Source organism: Bos grunniens, chromosome X (assembly GCF_055505025.1).
Source record: "Bos grunniens cultivar Pamir isolate PY7600 chromosome X, Bosgru_T2T1.0, whole genome shotgun sequence".
Taxonomy (NCBI): domain Eukaryota; kingdom Metazoa; phylum Chordata; class Mammalia; order Artiodactyla; family Bovidae; genus Bos; species Bos grunniens.
Window position 1 is genome coordinate 49,959,753 of NC_141194.1, and position 14,102 is coordinate 49,973,854.

At 40.8% G+C, this 14,102-nt stretch overlaps 1 protein-coding gene across 9 annotated transcripts in view; it reads left to right on the top strand.

The window, feature by feature from the left end:
- Positions 1–14,102, top strand: part of PFKFB1 (6-phosphofructo-2-kinase/fructose-2,6-biphosphatase 1) — a 105,566-nt gene that overhangs the window by 53,775 nt on the left and 37,689 nt on the right. For 8 of the 9 annotated variants that reach the window (XM_086388533.1, XM_086388535.1, XM_086388542.1 and 5 more), the window contains 4 exons: positions 629–754; positions 4,171–4,264; positions 5,075–5,141; positions 5,965–6,039. In XM_086388533.1, coding sequence (XP_086244659.1) covers positions 629–754; positions 4,171–4,264; positions 5,075–5,141; positions 5,965–6,039 — 362 coding nt within the window. Of the gene's footprint in view, positions 1–628; positions 755–4,154; positions 4,265–5,074; positions 5,142–5,964; positions 6,040–14,102 lie in introns of those variants that run through there. The other variant, XM_086388541.1, reaches the window with a different exon arrangement.

Here is a 14,102-nt window from a genome sequence, read left to right on the forward strand (position 1 = left end):
CAAAGTCCTGGACTTGAATCTCCCACCTCAAGGATTTGGGCCCAACCACTTACTGTAGCAGGAATATTTCACAGGCCACACAGCATAGAAGACAAAACCCCAAGACTAATAGCAAAACCAACATAAACAGCCCAGAATACTCAAAGAAACTCACACACTCATTCTGAGGAGACTAACTTCCCTTTTTGGAAGTGTAAGGTCTTCTCTCAGTGTTCAGAAGGTATTCTGTAAGAGTTATCCTATATGCAGATGGATTTATAATGCATTTTTTGGGAGGAAGTTGATCTCCCTAACTCCACCACCTTGAAAGTTCTCAGGAATCTAGCTGTAACTTCTTATGTTTATATGTTATTCAGTAGTATCTGTAAAGATAAGCAAACTCCTGGGCCCTGTTTCTCCCTGCAGATGCCTGCATCTACAGATTTGGGGTTAGCATTTTGCACTGCAATCTCGGTTTGCTCATGAATTCAATGAAGATAAGTTTCAATTTTCTAGGTTTTTTTTTTTTCTTTTTCCTTGTTATATAGTGGTTGGAGAGAGGCTCTTTTTTAAATTTTACATCTCTGTGATGATAACTTAATATCATGTAAATCTGAGGATAAGATTTGAAGCTCTGTTTGTCTTCCAGCATCCATACCACAGTTTACAAATTCCCCCACAATGGTGATCATGGTGGGTTTACCAGCTCGAGGAAAGACCTACATCTCAACAAAGCTCACACGCTATCTCAACTGGATAGGAACACCAACTAAAGGTATGTCTCTGAAACCCTTTGTTCTACAGCCCTCTATAGAACACTGATGGACTATAGAGTAAGGTAGCTAACCTCAAAAGATCAAAGCCACTAGGAATGTCTCAAACCACTATTAACAGTACTAAGACTATTACTAATATTATTACTGCTGCTGCTACTACTACTACTATGACTGCTACTACTATTTCTACTACTGCTACTACTACCTTCATAAATTTTACAATTTCTTAAGTACATACCCAGTGCTAAATCTTATGCTAGGGGCTAAGTATAGGAAAATTAATAAGATTAAACATCTGTTTCAGAGGAGATCTATTTTGTAAGACCTCAAAATCACCCTATCAATAACATATTATTCTTATTACCATTTTTATTAATATTACATCAATAATACTATTTTATTAGCATTACCATTTCTTTACAACCTTAAGGTTTCCTTCAGAACGTAGGGATGTATGGAGTCAAGCACGTTGAAACCCCAGCCTGGAGGTCCCCACAAGCTCTTCAGTATAGCAGGGCACTTTAGCTCACCTCTCCAGTCCAGAAAGCGTCCTGTCTCCAAGCCTCTTCTTAGGTCTGTGCCTTGCTTCTCCCCATCCCCAGCCGGAAGTGACCCTGCCTCTTTCCGCCTCCAGAGGGGTCTCCTTCACAGCCTGTCAGCCTCCTCCCACACTCCCTGCTTCCAGCTTTCCTTTCTCCCCATGTGATCTCTTTTCTGCTTACTACCTCTTATTCAGCAATCATTCTCTTGTGTTCTCCTTTTGATTTCTCTATCCCCACCCCGTATCCCCATTCCTATTTGACTCCTCTGTTCTCCCTAGGACCATGCTTCTCTGGGCTCCCACACCAATGCTTTCTACAGCCCCCTCTATGCCAACACTAATTACATAGTGTGTTGTGTGTCTGGGTCTCTCGCCCCAGGAGCTGCTCTGGGGTAAGATATTAGATCTTATTCATTTCTATTGCTCAAGCAGGACAAAGTTAAGACATTTAGAGGTTTTAAACGCTAAGAGTTAGGGTGCCCCGGCATCATATGTAATTCAGAATAAAAACAGTAAATGTAACGTCTACCAATTTTTTTATTTATCCCCTAATGACTATATTAATGCTTTTAATGCATATCCACTTGGCTGAAAACTTTTACTGGGGCTGTGTCTTTACTGGTACACTAAGCAAGTGCTTAGCCTGTCTCTCTTGTGGAATGGAGCACTGCTCCCCAGTGCAGAAAAAGTTCTTCTCAGGCATTCATTTGCTCAATCATTAATTATTTGTTGAGCACAGTTGTGTCAAGGCCCTTGTTGGATGTTGGGCAAAGAAAAACAAGTAAGATAGGACCCCTGCCCTCGAAGAACTCATATCTATTCTTAAGCTCTAAAACACCCACGTGGGAGAGACTAGTATTATCATCATCCCACAGTTGACAAAACTAATGTCCAAGAGTTGACACATCTTGTCTGAAGGCACATGGTCACCATGTGATGGAACACATCACATGTATGTAACATCAACCAAGGTGATGGAACACATCACATGTATGTAACATCAACCAAGGTGATGGAACACAAGGTGATGGAACCAAGATACGAACCCACATCTGGTTGATTTCGAAGCCTAACACTCACTGTGTCTGACACTGACACTCACTGTCTGATACTTGGCACTACAGATGGGAAGAGGAGAGAACCCACATTGGCCCTGTACTCCCCTCCATGTTCTTCCTCTCATTTCTCTTGACCATCCCAACACCCCATCTATCTGCCCCCTTCCCTCCCTCTCTCCAGTCTTCTCCTCTCCTTCTCCCATTTCTTCTTTCCCTTCATTTACTTTCTGTTTCTCTCATTCACTGGTGAGTTTCCCATGAATGGGAATGGAGTTTCCTCCATGTGCCAAAACCCATACTATGCACTGGACATCCAAAACTAGATGAGATTCACACCCCGTCCTTGAAGATTTCTCCGTTTGGCTGGGGTGCATAAGAATACAACATGTCACTGAAGAATCCCAGAGCAGGGTACTGAGGGTCTCACAGAGGAAATCACCACCTGGAAGGCAGTGAAATCTTCCATATATGGTATATTTGAGCTGGGTGGGTCCTGTGGGAGGAATAGGACATTGGCAGAAGAGAAGGGGAGAAGGAATAGTTCTTGTAGGACTGCAGGCTCTGAGGAGCCTCTGCTGAGTGTAGGGGCACATGTGATGGTGGCAGATGGGTCTCTGCTCCTATGCACCTGTTTCCCATCTGCTCCACTCACACAGAGACCCTCAGAGTCATGTTTCAAACACATAGCTGCCCAAATCTGTAGCTACCAAAGATTCCCTTGACTGGCAGGTTTAAATCCAAGCTCCTTAGCCTACCATTTGTTCAAGGCCCTCCATGATTGACCTCTGCCAAGCTCACATGCCTCAGTCACAATTGGATGACTCATGTTCTGCATTCTGCCAATGCCACACCCTTGCTCAAAATGTTCCTCTACCTGGAATGTCTTCATTCCCCTCTCCCACACACTATGCCTGCCTATAAAAGATCTGCCTTCTTATAAAGACTGGCACAAATGCTGCTTTCTCCAAAATCAGCTTCTGAGACTACTCTAAGTTTAGTCTTTCCTTCCCCCTTAGTCTTTTGCATGACTCTGTCAGAGCACTTAATAAACTGGGTGAGAGCTCTGTGTTTACTGGTTTATTCTCTGTCCTGCCTTCTGGATGGCGAGCTTCTTGAGGATCCATCATGCAGATCCGATTCATCTCTGAGACCCCAGAACTCATGTCCTGATTTACAAAGTAGACATGAGAAAGTATTTGTTGGATGAATGAATGAAATAGTACATTACCTCTTTGCCTAGTATCCCTTCGTTCCCCCTTTCCCTCCTTCCTCTCTGGTTTTTCACCTCTACAAATGAGCAAGTGTGGCCTAAAAAGTCCAACAAATCTAGGCTCTCTATACTGATGCATAAAATATGATAGCATTGGACTAGGTATCTGAAGGCCAAGTCTAGTTATGCCCCCAGCTTGCTCAATTTTTGACCCTTGGTTTACTCACAGGATCCCAGTTTCTTTATCTTTCCAATGGAGTGGGGCATTAAAAGTTTTGTAGTTTATGATAAAACAGAATAGTGGAAAGATCACCAGCTTTGGAACCAAACAGACCTGTGTTTGAATCCCAGCTCTCCACTTACAATGAGAGTTACTTCCTTTCTCTGAAATTTCATTTTCTCATTTATAAAATGGGAATGGTGATTCCTACTTTTTAGGGTTGTTGTGAGGAGTAAGTGAGCTGGACGCCATAATTTGAGGCTTTGCATACACATTATATAATTAGAAACTCTACCTTCTTTTACCTCTGAGATCCCTCCCAGAAAGGACTTTTATTTTGCCACTGGGATCTTCCCAACCACTTCACCAGGGCTTCCTGCTTTCAGTGTTTAATTTAGGCCAATATCGACGAGAGGCAGTGAGCTACAAGAACTACGAATTCTTTCTTCCCGACAACATGGAGGCCCTACTTATCAGGAAGTGAGTACCTAACATTTTAAAGACCTTTGCTGCCCCCTGGCTGAGGGAGGCCTCTATTCAGATAAGAGTGGAGTACAGCAGAGCAATTTGGGTTAGTAAGGAGACTAGTTAAGACAACCCTTACACTATCTTAACCGAAACCTATTTCTGGTCATATCCATCCCCTGCTTAAGAACTTTTAAGAGTTTCCTACTTTTGACAGGACAGAGTGGAAATTTAGCCTAGTATTTAAAATAAGAGTCTCAGTAGTTTGGCCCACTCTGACCTCATTCATTCAACCTCAAGGTGTTTGTCCTCTACAAGGCTCTGAACACTTTCAGAACAGAGCCTGAGTCTCATTTATGGATCTACATCCTCATAATGGAACCCAGCAAAGAGTAATCACTAAACAGATTTTTGCCAAAAGTGTAAATACATTTCCATCATGTTACCTGTGTTTGCCCTGTTATATGTGCCAGTAATGCCTTCTACTTCACAGACTATGTATCCAGGCTCTTCTTGGGTTTAAGACCCAATTCAGTTTGAGCACTATTAGTTCAAGGTTTGGAGCCCTTGATAGTATGGCTCAGTCATTAGTCTAATTTTCCTGGGTATGTTATGCCCCTAAGATGTCTACACAGAGCCACTTTCAACTGTGTGACTTCTCTATGCTTGTTATAGTTCTTAAAACAGAACACAGTTTGTAGATACTCAACAGATGAATAATTTAATGTATGACATATGAGATATAGTGCAAAAGATAATGCAGAATAGAGAGGAACCCAACTTTGGTATAGTAGATGTCTCTGTTTCTTTCTTCATCTTTTTCAGGCAGTGTGCCCTAGCAGCCCTGAAAGATGTTCATAGCTATCTCAGCCATGAGGAAGGTCGTGTTGCAGTAAGGAAATTTGCATTTTCTCTTGGGTTTCTGTTGGGATGGAGAAGAGCTAATATATATTGAGTGTTTATTATGTTCTATACATTATTCTAAGCACTTTGCATGTATTAATGTAATTCCACCCTCCCCCACAAGATAAGTATTTTTTATTATACTCCATTTTATACCCCAGAAAAATGTAGTGCAGAAAGACCAAATAGTTAAATATTTTCCCAAAGGGTAAGCCAGAACTGGAATACAGGTTGTATAGCTCCAGAATCTATACTCCTAACCAATAGAGTCTACCACTCTACCCCCAATAATTCAACAGGACTACACTAGAATTTGACTGCAATACAAACATTTTTTAGTTCTAGAGATTTACCTAAACACCTAGTCAATTTAATCTCATAAACCTCTGATATAGGATTTGGAAATTCTAAAAGGGCTTCAAAGAACTCCAAAGTGATAGGGAGGGAAGAAGCTTCACCTAGGAGTTGAGAAAATCAGTTTCAATTCTGCTTCGTCAGTAAGTCTCAGTGGCCTTGGGTAAAAGAAACCCTTCTTCTAAGTCTCAGCTATTTTACCTGTAAAATGAGACTAATAGAATTCCACAATTTTCCTCTGGCCTTTTTATGCCTACAGAGTCGGCTACATTTCTGGGCAGACAGCAAGGCCTCAATGAGTGCTTGAGAAATTGATATAAGTCGTTTAAAATCCTTCAAAACCCTGGTCAAGTTTTATCTCCTCCTTGAAATCATTTACTTAGCATAGGGATGGTCAAAGAGTAGGCATTCTATCAGAACTAGATTTAAAGCAAACCAATCTCATCATGTGCCTCTAGGTTTTTGATGCCACCAACACTACCAGAGAACGACGGTCACTGATTCTGCAGTTTGCTAAAGAACATGGTTACAAGGTAGAGTAACTCTTCAACTCTTATCTAGACCCTACTCATCTATGAGCAAATCCCAAAGAAAGCCAAACCAGGGGACAAAGATGCCAAATCAGCTACCATAGGCTCAGCATTTTAATTGAGTTATATGGCTTTCCATATCACAGTTAGAAACAGAAAAACAGAACAGGAAAGAAGGGATGCCACATAAGGCAATGGAAGATAATTACTGAGAAGCTGACACTGTTGGATGGGTATGAGGAAGGAGGAGATGGAATTACTACAATTTAGGGCAAATCTGCCTCATAAAACTCAGAATCCTAAAACCACCACTGTATGAAATTACGTTGTCAGAAATGCCTCTAAGGGGGCAGTCCTAAGATGGCAGAGGAATAGGACAGGGAGACCACTTTCTCCCCCACAAATTCATCAAAAGAACATTTGAACACTGAGTAAATTCCACAAAACAACTTCTGAATGCCAGCAGAGGACATCAGGCACCCAGAAAAGCAGCCCATTGTCTTCAAAAGGAGGTAGGAAAAAATATAAAAGACAAAAAGAGAGACAAAAGAGGTAGGGATGGAGCTCTGTCCTGGGAAGGGAGTCTTAAAAAAGAGAGAGGTTTCCAAACACCAGGGAACAATCTCACTGCTGAGTCTGTGCCGAGCCTTGGAACCACAGAGGGCAACATAATTGGGAGGAAAAACAAATAAAGAATTTAAACCCACAGATTACATGCCCAAGGGTAACTCCCCCAGCGGAGAAGCAGCGCAGATGCCTGCATCCGCCATTAGCAGGCGGGGACTGTGCAGGGAGGTGTGGGCTGCATTGCTTAGAGTAAGGACCAGGCCCAAATGCCTCAAGGGCAATCTGAGGGAACTAACTTGGGCTAGCAAACCAGACTGTGGGATACTTACCACGCAAAAAGCCCTAACCTAAGACACCGGCAGGCCCGCTCACAGAACAAAGGACTGAGCAGAGCTAGCTGGCTGCAGGCAGGCCCATCCCCCTCCAGAGACAGGCAGGAGAGGGCAGCCAGAGTTGGAAGGGGGAAATTGTGGCCCCAGAGAGGCATCATCTACCAAACTGCAAGCAGGCTTCGTTGCTAACTAAGACTTCTTGGGATTCTGGATGGTCAACATCCGCCTGAGAAGGTGTGCCAGTTGTACACCCAGAAAACCGAGCAGCAGGGACGAGGGAGGCGATAAGTCGCAGTGACCATGCTCGCCAAACACCTGGTCACCTGAGCTGCTTGGACCTGGAAAGGGCACAAAATGCAGGCCCAACTAAATCTGCACCTCTGAGAAGTACCCAAGTAACTGAACCTGAGTGGCTTAGAACTGGGAAGGGCATACAACCCAGGGCCGGTGTCAGACAGTTCCCGGCAGAGCAACCTAGAGCCTAAGCAGTGTAGACAGGGAAAGCACACACATCGTGAGCAGGGGCAAACCCAGTGTAGCCAAGACACTGCAAGCACATGCCAGTGTTAATTGTTTGCAGCGTCACTCCTTCCCCACAGCACGACTGAACAAGTGAGCCTAAAAGAGTGTCCACCACTGCCCCTTTGTGTCAGGGTGGAAATTGGACACTGAAGAGACCAGCGAACAGAAGAAGCTAAAACAGAGGGAACCTCCTTGGAAGTGACAGGTGCAATAGATTAAAACCCTGTAATTAGTACCGACTATATAGGAAGGGTAGAGAAGGCAATGGCACCCCACTCCAGTACTCTTGCCTGGAAAATCCCATGGATGGAGAAGCCTAGTAGGCTGCAGTCCATGGGGTCGCTGGGAGTTGGACATGACTGAGCGACTTCACTTTCACTTTTCACTTTTATGCATTGGAGAAGGAAACGGCAACCCACTCCAGTGTTCTTGCCTGGAGAGTCCCAGGGACGGCGGAGTCTGGTGGGCTACCCTCTATGGCGTCGCATAGGGTCGGACGTGACTGAAGCGACTTAGCAGCATCAGCAGCATATAGGAAGGGACCTATAGATCTTGAGAAATATAAGCCGGATCAAGGAACTATCTGAAACTGAACTGACCCCACACTGCCCACAACAACACCAGAGAAAGTCCTAGATACATTTTTACTATTTTCACTATCATTCTTTAATTAAATTTTTTTTATTTTTAAGTCCTCTATTACTCCTTTAATTTTCATTTTTATACTATACTATTACTTTGCAAAAAAAAAAAAAGAGAGAGAGAGAGACCCTTCTTTTTAAAGCAAACTTCATATTTTATTATTATTATATTATATTATTATATTTATATATATATTATATTATAATTTTTGTGACTTTTTTTTCATTAATATTGTATTTTTTAAAATCCAACTTCTACTCTAGACTTTTAATCTTTGCTTTTTTGTATTGGTTATCAATTTTGTACCTTTAAGAACCCAATCTTCAGTACCCATTTTTACTTGGGAGCGAGATTACTGGCTTGATTGCTCTCTCCCCCTTTGGACTCTCCTTTTTCTCCACCAGGTCGCCTCTGTCTCCTCCCTCCCCCTTCTCTTCTCTACCCAACTGTCTGAATCTCTTTGTGTGTTCCGCATGGTGGAGAACACTTAGGGAATTGATTACTGGTTGGATCTGTCTCTCTACTTTTGATTCCCCCCTTTATCCTCCTGGTGACCTATCTCCTTCCTCCCTCTTCTCTTCACTGTATAACTCCGTGAACATCTCTGAGGTATCCAGACTGTGGAACACACATAAGGAAGTGATTACTGGCTAGCTTGCTCTCTCCTCTTTTGATTCCACCTCATCTCATCCTGGTCACCTCTAACTGCCTCCTCCCTCTTCTCTTCTCCATATAACTCTGTGAACCTCTCTGGTGTCCCTCACTGTGGAGAAACTTTTCATCTTTAACCTAGATGTTTTATCAGCAGTGCTGTATAGATGGAGAAGTTTTGAGTCTACTATAAAAATAACACTGAAAACCAGAAGCAGGATGCTTAAGTAAAAATCCTGAGAACACCAGAGAACTCCTGACTCCAGGGAACATTAATCAACAAGAACTCATCAAACGCCTTCATACCTACACTGAAACCAAGCACCAAGGGCCAACAAGTTCCAGAGCAGGACATACCATTCAAATTTTCCAGCAACACAGGACAACAGCCCTGAGCTTCAATGTACAGGCTGTCCAAAGTCACTCCAAACCCACTGACATCTCATAACTCATTACTGGACACTTCATTGCACTACAGAGAGAAAAAATCCAGCTCCACCCACCAGAACAACGACACAAGCTTCCCTAACCATGAAACCTTGACAAGCCACCCATAAAACCCCACCCAGAGTGAGGAAACTCCACAATAAAGAGAACTCCACAAACTGCCAGAATACAGAAAGGCCACCCCAAACACAGCAATTAAAACAAGATGAAGCGACAGAGGAATACCCACCAGGTAAAGGAACAGGATAAATACCCACCAAACCAAACAAAAGAGGAAGAGATAGGGAATCTACCTGATAAAGAATTCTGAATAATGATAGTGAAAATGATCCAAAATTTGAAATCAAGATGGAATCACAGATAAATAGCTTGGAGACAAGGGTTGAGAAGATGCAAGAAAGGTTTAACAAGGACCTAGAAGAAATAAAAAATAGTCAATATATAATGAATAATGCAATAAATGAGATCAAAAACACTCTGGAGGGAACAAATAGTAGAATAACTGAGGCAGAAGATAGGATTAGTGAGGTAGAAGATAGAATGGTAGAAATAAATGAAACAGAGAGGAAAAAAAGAAAAACTAAATAAAAGAAATGAGGACAATCTCAGAGACCTCTGGGACAATGTTAAACACCCGAAAATTTGAATCATAGGAGTCACAGAAGAAGACAAAAATAAAATCCATGAGAAAATACTTGAGGAGATAATAGTTGAAAACTTCACTGAAATGGGGAATCACCCAAGTCCAAGAAACCCAGAGTCCCAAACAGAGTAAACCCAAGGCAAAACACCCCAAGACACACATTAATCAAATTAACAAAGATCAAACACAAAGAACAAATATTAAAAGCAGCAAGGGAAAAACAACAAATAACACACAAGGGAATTCCCATAAGGATAACAGCTGATCTTTCAAAAGAAACTCTCCAGGCCAGGAGGGAAAGGCAGGACATACTTAAAGTGATGAAAGAAAATAACCTACAACCCAGATTACTGTACCCAGCAAGGATCTTACTCAAATTGAAGGAGAAATCAAAAGCTTTACAGACAAGCAAAAGCCAAGAGAATTCAGCACCACCAAACCAGCTCTCCAACAAATGCTAAAGGATCTTCTCTAGACAGGAAACACAAAAAGGATGTACAAACTCAAACCCAAAACAATAAAGTAAGTGGCAATGGGATCATAATTATCAATAATTACCATAAATGTAAGTGGGTGGAATGCCCCAACCAAAAGACAAAGGACTGACTGAATGGATGCAAAACCAAGACCCCCATATATGTTGTCTACAAGAGACCCACCTCAAAACAGGGGACACATACAGACTGAAAGTGAAGGGCTTGAAAAAGATATTCCACGGAAATAGAGACCAAAATAAAGCAAGAGTAGCAATACTCATATCAGATAAAATAGACTATAAAACAAAGGCTGTGAAAAGTGACAAAGAAGGACAGTACATAATGATCAAAGGATCAATCCAAAAAGAAGATATAACAATTATAAATATATATGCACCCAACACAGGAGCGCCACAATATGTAAGACAAATGTTAACAAGTATGAAAAGGGAAAGTAACAATGACACAATAATAGTGGGAGACTTTAATACCCCACTCATACCTATGGATAGATCAACTAAACAGAAAATTAACAAGGAAACACAAACTTTAAATGATACAATAGGCCAGTAGGACCTAATTGATATCTATAGGACATTTCACCCCAAAACAATGAATTTCACCTTTTTCTCAAGCACACACGGAACCTTCTCCAGGATAGACCACGTCCTGGGCAATAAATCTAGCCTTGGGAAACTGAAAAAAATTGAAAACATTCTAATCATCTTTTCTGACCACAATGCAGTAATATTAGATCTCAATTACAGGAGAAAAACTATTAAGAATTCCAACATATGGAGGCTGAACAACACGCTGCTGAATATCCAACAAATCACAGAAGAAATCAAAAAAGAAATAAAAATATGCATAGAAACAAATCAAAATGAAAACACAACAACCCAAAACCTGTGGGACACTGTAAAAGCAGTACTTAGGGGAAGGTTCATAGCAATATAGGCATACCTCACAAAATAAGAAAAAAGTCAACTAAATAACCTAACTCTACACCTAAAGCAACTAGAAAAGGAAGAAATGAAGAACCCCAGGGTTAGTAGAAGGAAAGAACTCTTAAAAATTAGGGCAGAAATAAATGCAAAAGGAACAAAAGAGACCATAGCAAAAATCAACAAAGCCAAAAGCTGGTTCTTTGAGAGGATAAATAAAATTGAAAAACCATTAGCCAGACTCATCCAGAAACAAAGCGAGAAAAATCACATCAATAAAATTAGAAATGAAAGTGGAGAGATCACAACAGACAACACAGAAATACAAAGGATCATAAGAGACTACTATCAGCAATTATATGCCAATAAAATGGACAACTTGGAAGAAATGGACAAATTCTTAGAAAAGTACAACTTCCAAAATGGAGCAAGGCAGAAACAGAAAATCCTAACAGACCCATTACAAGCACAGAAATTGAAACTGTAATCAGAAATTTTACAGCAAACGAAAGCCCAGGTCCAGACGGCGTCACAGCTGAATTCTACCAAAAATTTAGAGAAGAGCTAACATCAATCCTACTCAAATTCTTCCAGAAAATTGTAGAGGAAGGCAAACTTTCAAACTCATTCTATGAGGCCTGCTGGTAAGTCACTTCAGTCGTGTCCAACTCTATGCGACACCATAGACAGCAGCCCACCAGGCTTCCCCGTCCCTGGGATTCTCCAGGCAAGAACACGGAAGTGGGTTGCCATTTCCTTCTCCAGTGCATGAAAGTGGAAAATGAAAGTGAAATTGCTCAGTCGTGTCCGACTCTGTGCGACCCCATGGACTGCCGCCTACCAGGCTCCTCCATCCATGGGATTTTCCAGGCAAGAGCATTGGAGTGGGGTGGCATTGCCTTCTCCGTCTATGAGGCCACCATCACCCTAATATCAAAACCAGACAAAGATGCCACTAAAAAAGAAAACTACATGCCAATATCACTGATGAACATAGATGCAAAAATCCTTAACAAAATTCTAGCAATCAGAGTCCAACAACACATTAAAAAGATCATGCATCATGACCAAGTGGGCTTTGTCCCAGGGATACAAGGATTCTTCAATATCCACAAATCAATTAATGTAATAAACCACATTAACAAATTGAAAAATAAAAGCCATATGATTATCTCAATAGATGCAGAGAAAGCCTTTGACAAAATTCAACATCCATTCATGATAAAAACTCTCCAGAAAGCAGGAATAGAAGGAACATATCTCAACATAATAAAAGCTATATATGACAAACACACAGCAAACATTATCCTCAATGCTGAAAAATTGAAAGCATTTCCCCTAAAGTTAGGAACAAGCCAAGGGTGCCCACTTTCACCACTACTATTTAACATAGTTTTGGAAGTTTTGGCCACAGTAATCAGAGCAGAAACAGAAATAAAGGGAATCCAAATTGGAAAAGAAGTAAAACTCTCACTGTTTGCAGATGACATGATCCTCTACATAGAAAACCCTAAAGACTCCACCAGAAAATCACTAGAGCTAATCAATGAATATAGTAAAGTTGCAGGATATAAAATCAACACACAGAAATCCCTTGCATTCCTATACACAAATAATGAGAAAATAGAAAGAGAAATTAAGGAAACAATTCCATTCACCATTGCAATGAAAAGAATAAAATACTTAGGAATGAATATATCTACCTAAAGAAACTAAAGACCTTTATATAGAAATCTATAAAACACTGGTGAAAGAAATCAAAGAGGACACTAACAGATGGAGAAATATACCATGTTCATGGATTGGAAGAATCAATATAGTGAAAATGAGTATACTACCCAAAGCAATCTATAGATTCAATGCAGTCCCTATCAAGCTACCAACGGTATTTTTCACAGAGCTAGAATAAATAATTTCACAATTTGTATGGAAATACAAAAAACCTCAAATAGCCAAAGCAATCTTGAGAAAGAAGAACGGAACTGGAGGAATCAACCTGCCTGACTTCAGGCTCTACTACAAAGCCAGTCATAAAGACAGCATGTTACTGGCACAAAGACAGAAATATAGATCAATGGAACAAAATAGAAAGCCCAGAGATAAATCCATGAACATATGGACACCTTATCTTTGACACAGGAGGCAAGAATATACAATGCAGAAAAGATAATCTCTTTAACAAGTGGTGCTAGGAAAACGGGTCAACCACTTGTAAAAGAATGAAACTAGAATACTTTATAACACCATACACAAAAACAAACTCAAAATGGATTAAAGATCTAAACGTAAGACCAGAAACTATAAAACTCTTAGAGGAAAACATAGGCAAAACACTCTCCGACATAAAGCACAGCAGGATCCTCTATGACCCACCTCCCAGAATATTGGAAATAAAAGTAAAAATAAACAAATGGGACCTAATTAAAATTAAAAGCTTTTGCACAACAAAGGAAACTATAAGCAGATGAAAAGACAGCCTTCAGCATGGGAGAAAATAATAGCAAATAAAGCAACTGACAAAGAATTAATCTCAAAAATATAAAAGCAACTCCTGCAGCTCAATTCCAGAAAAATACATGACTCAATCAAAAAATGGGCCAAAGAAATAAACGGACATTTCTCCAAAGAAGACATACAGATGGCTAACAAACACATGAAAAGATGCTCAACATCACTCATTATCAGAGAAATGCAAATCAAAACCACTATGAGGTACCATTTCACACCAGTCAGAATGGCTGTGATCCAAAAGTCTACAAGCAATAAATTCTGGAGAGGGTGTGGAGAAAAGGGAACCCTCTTACACTGTTGGTGGGAATGCAAAATAGTACAGCCACTATAG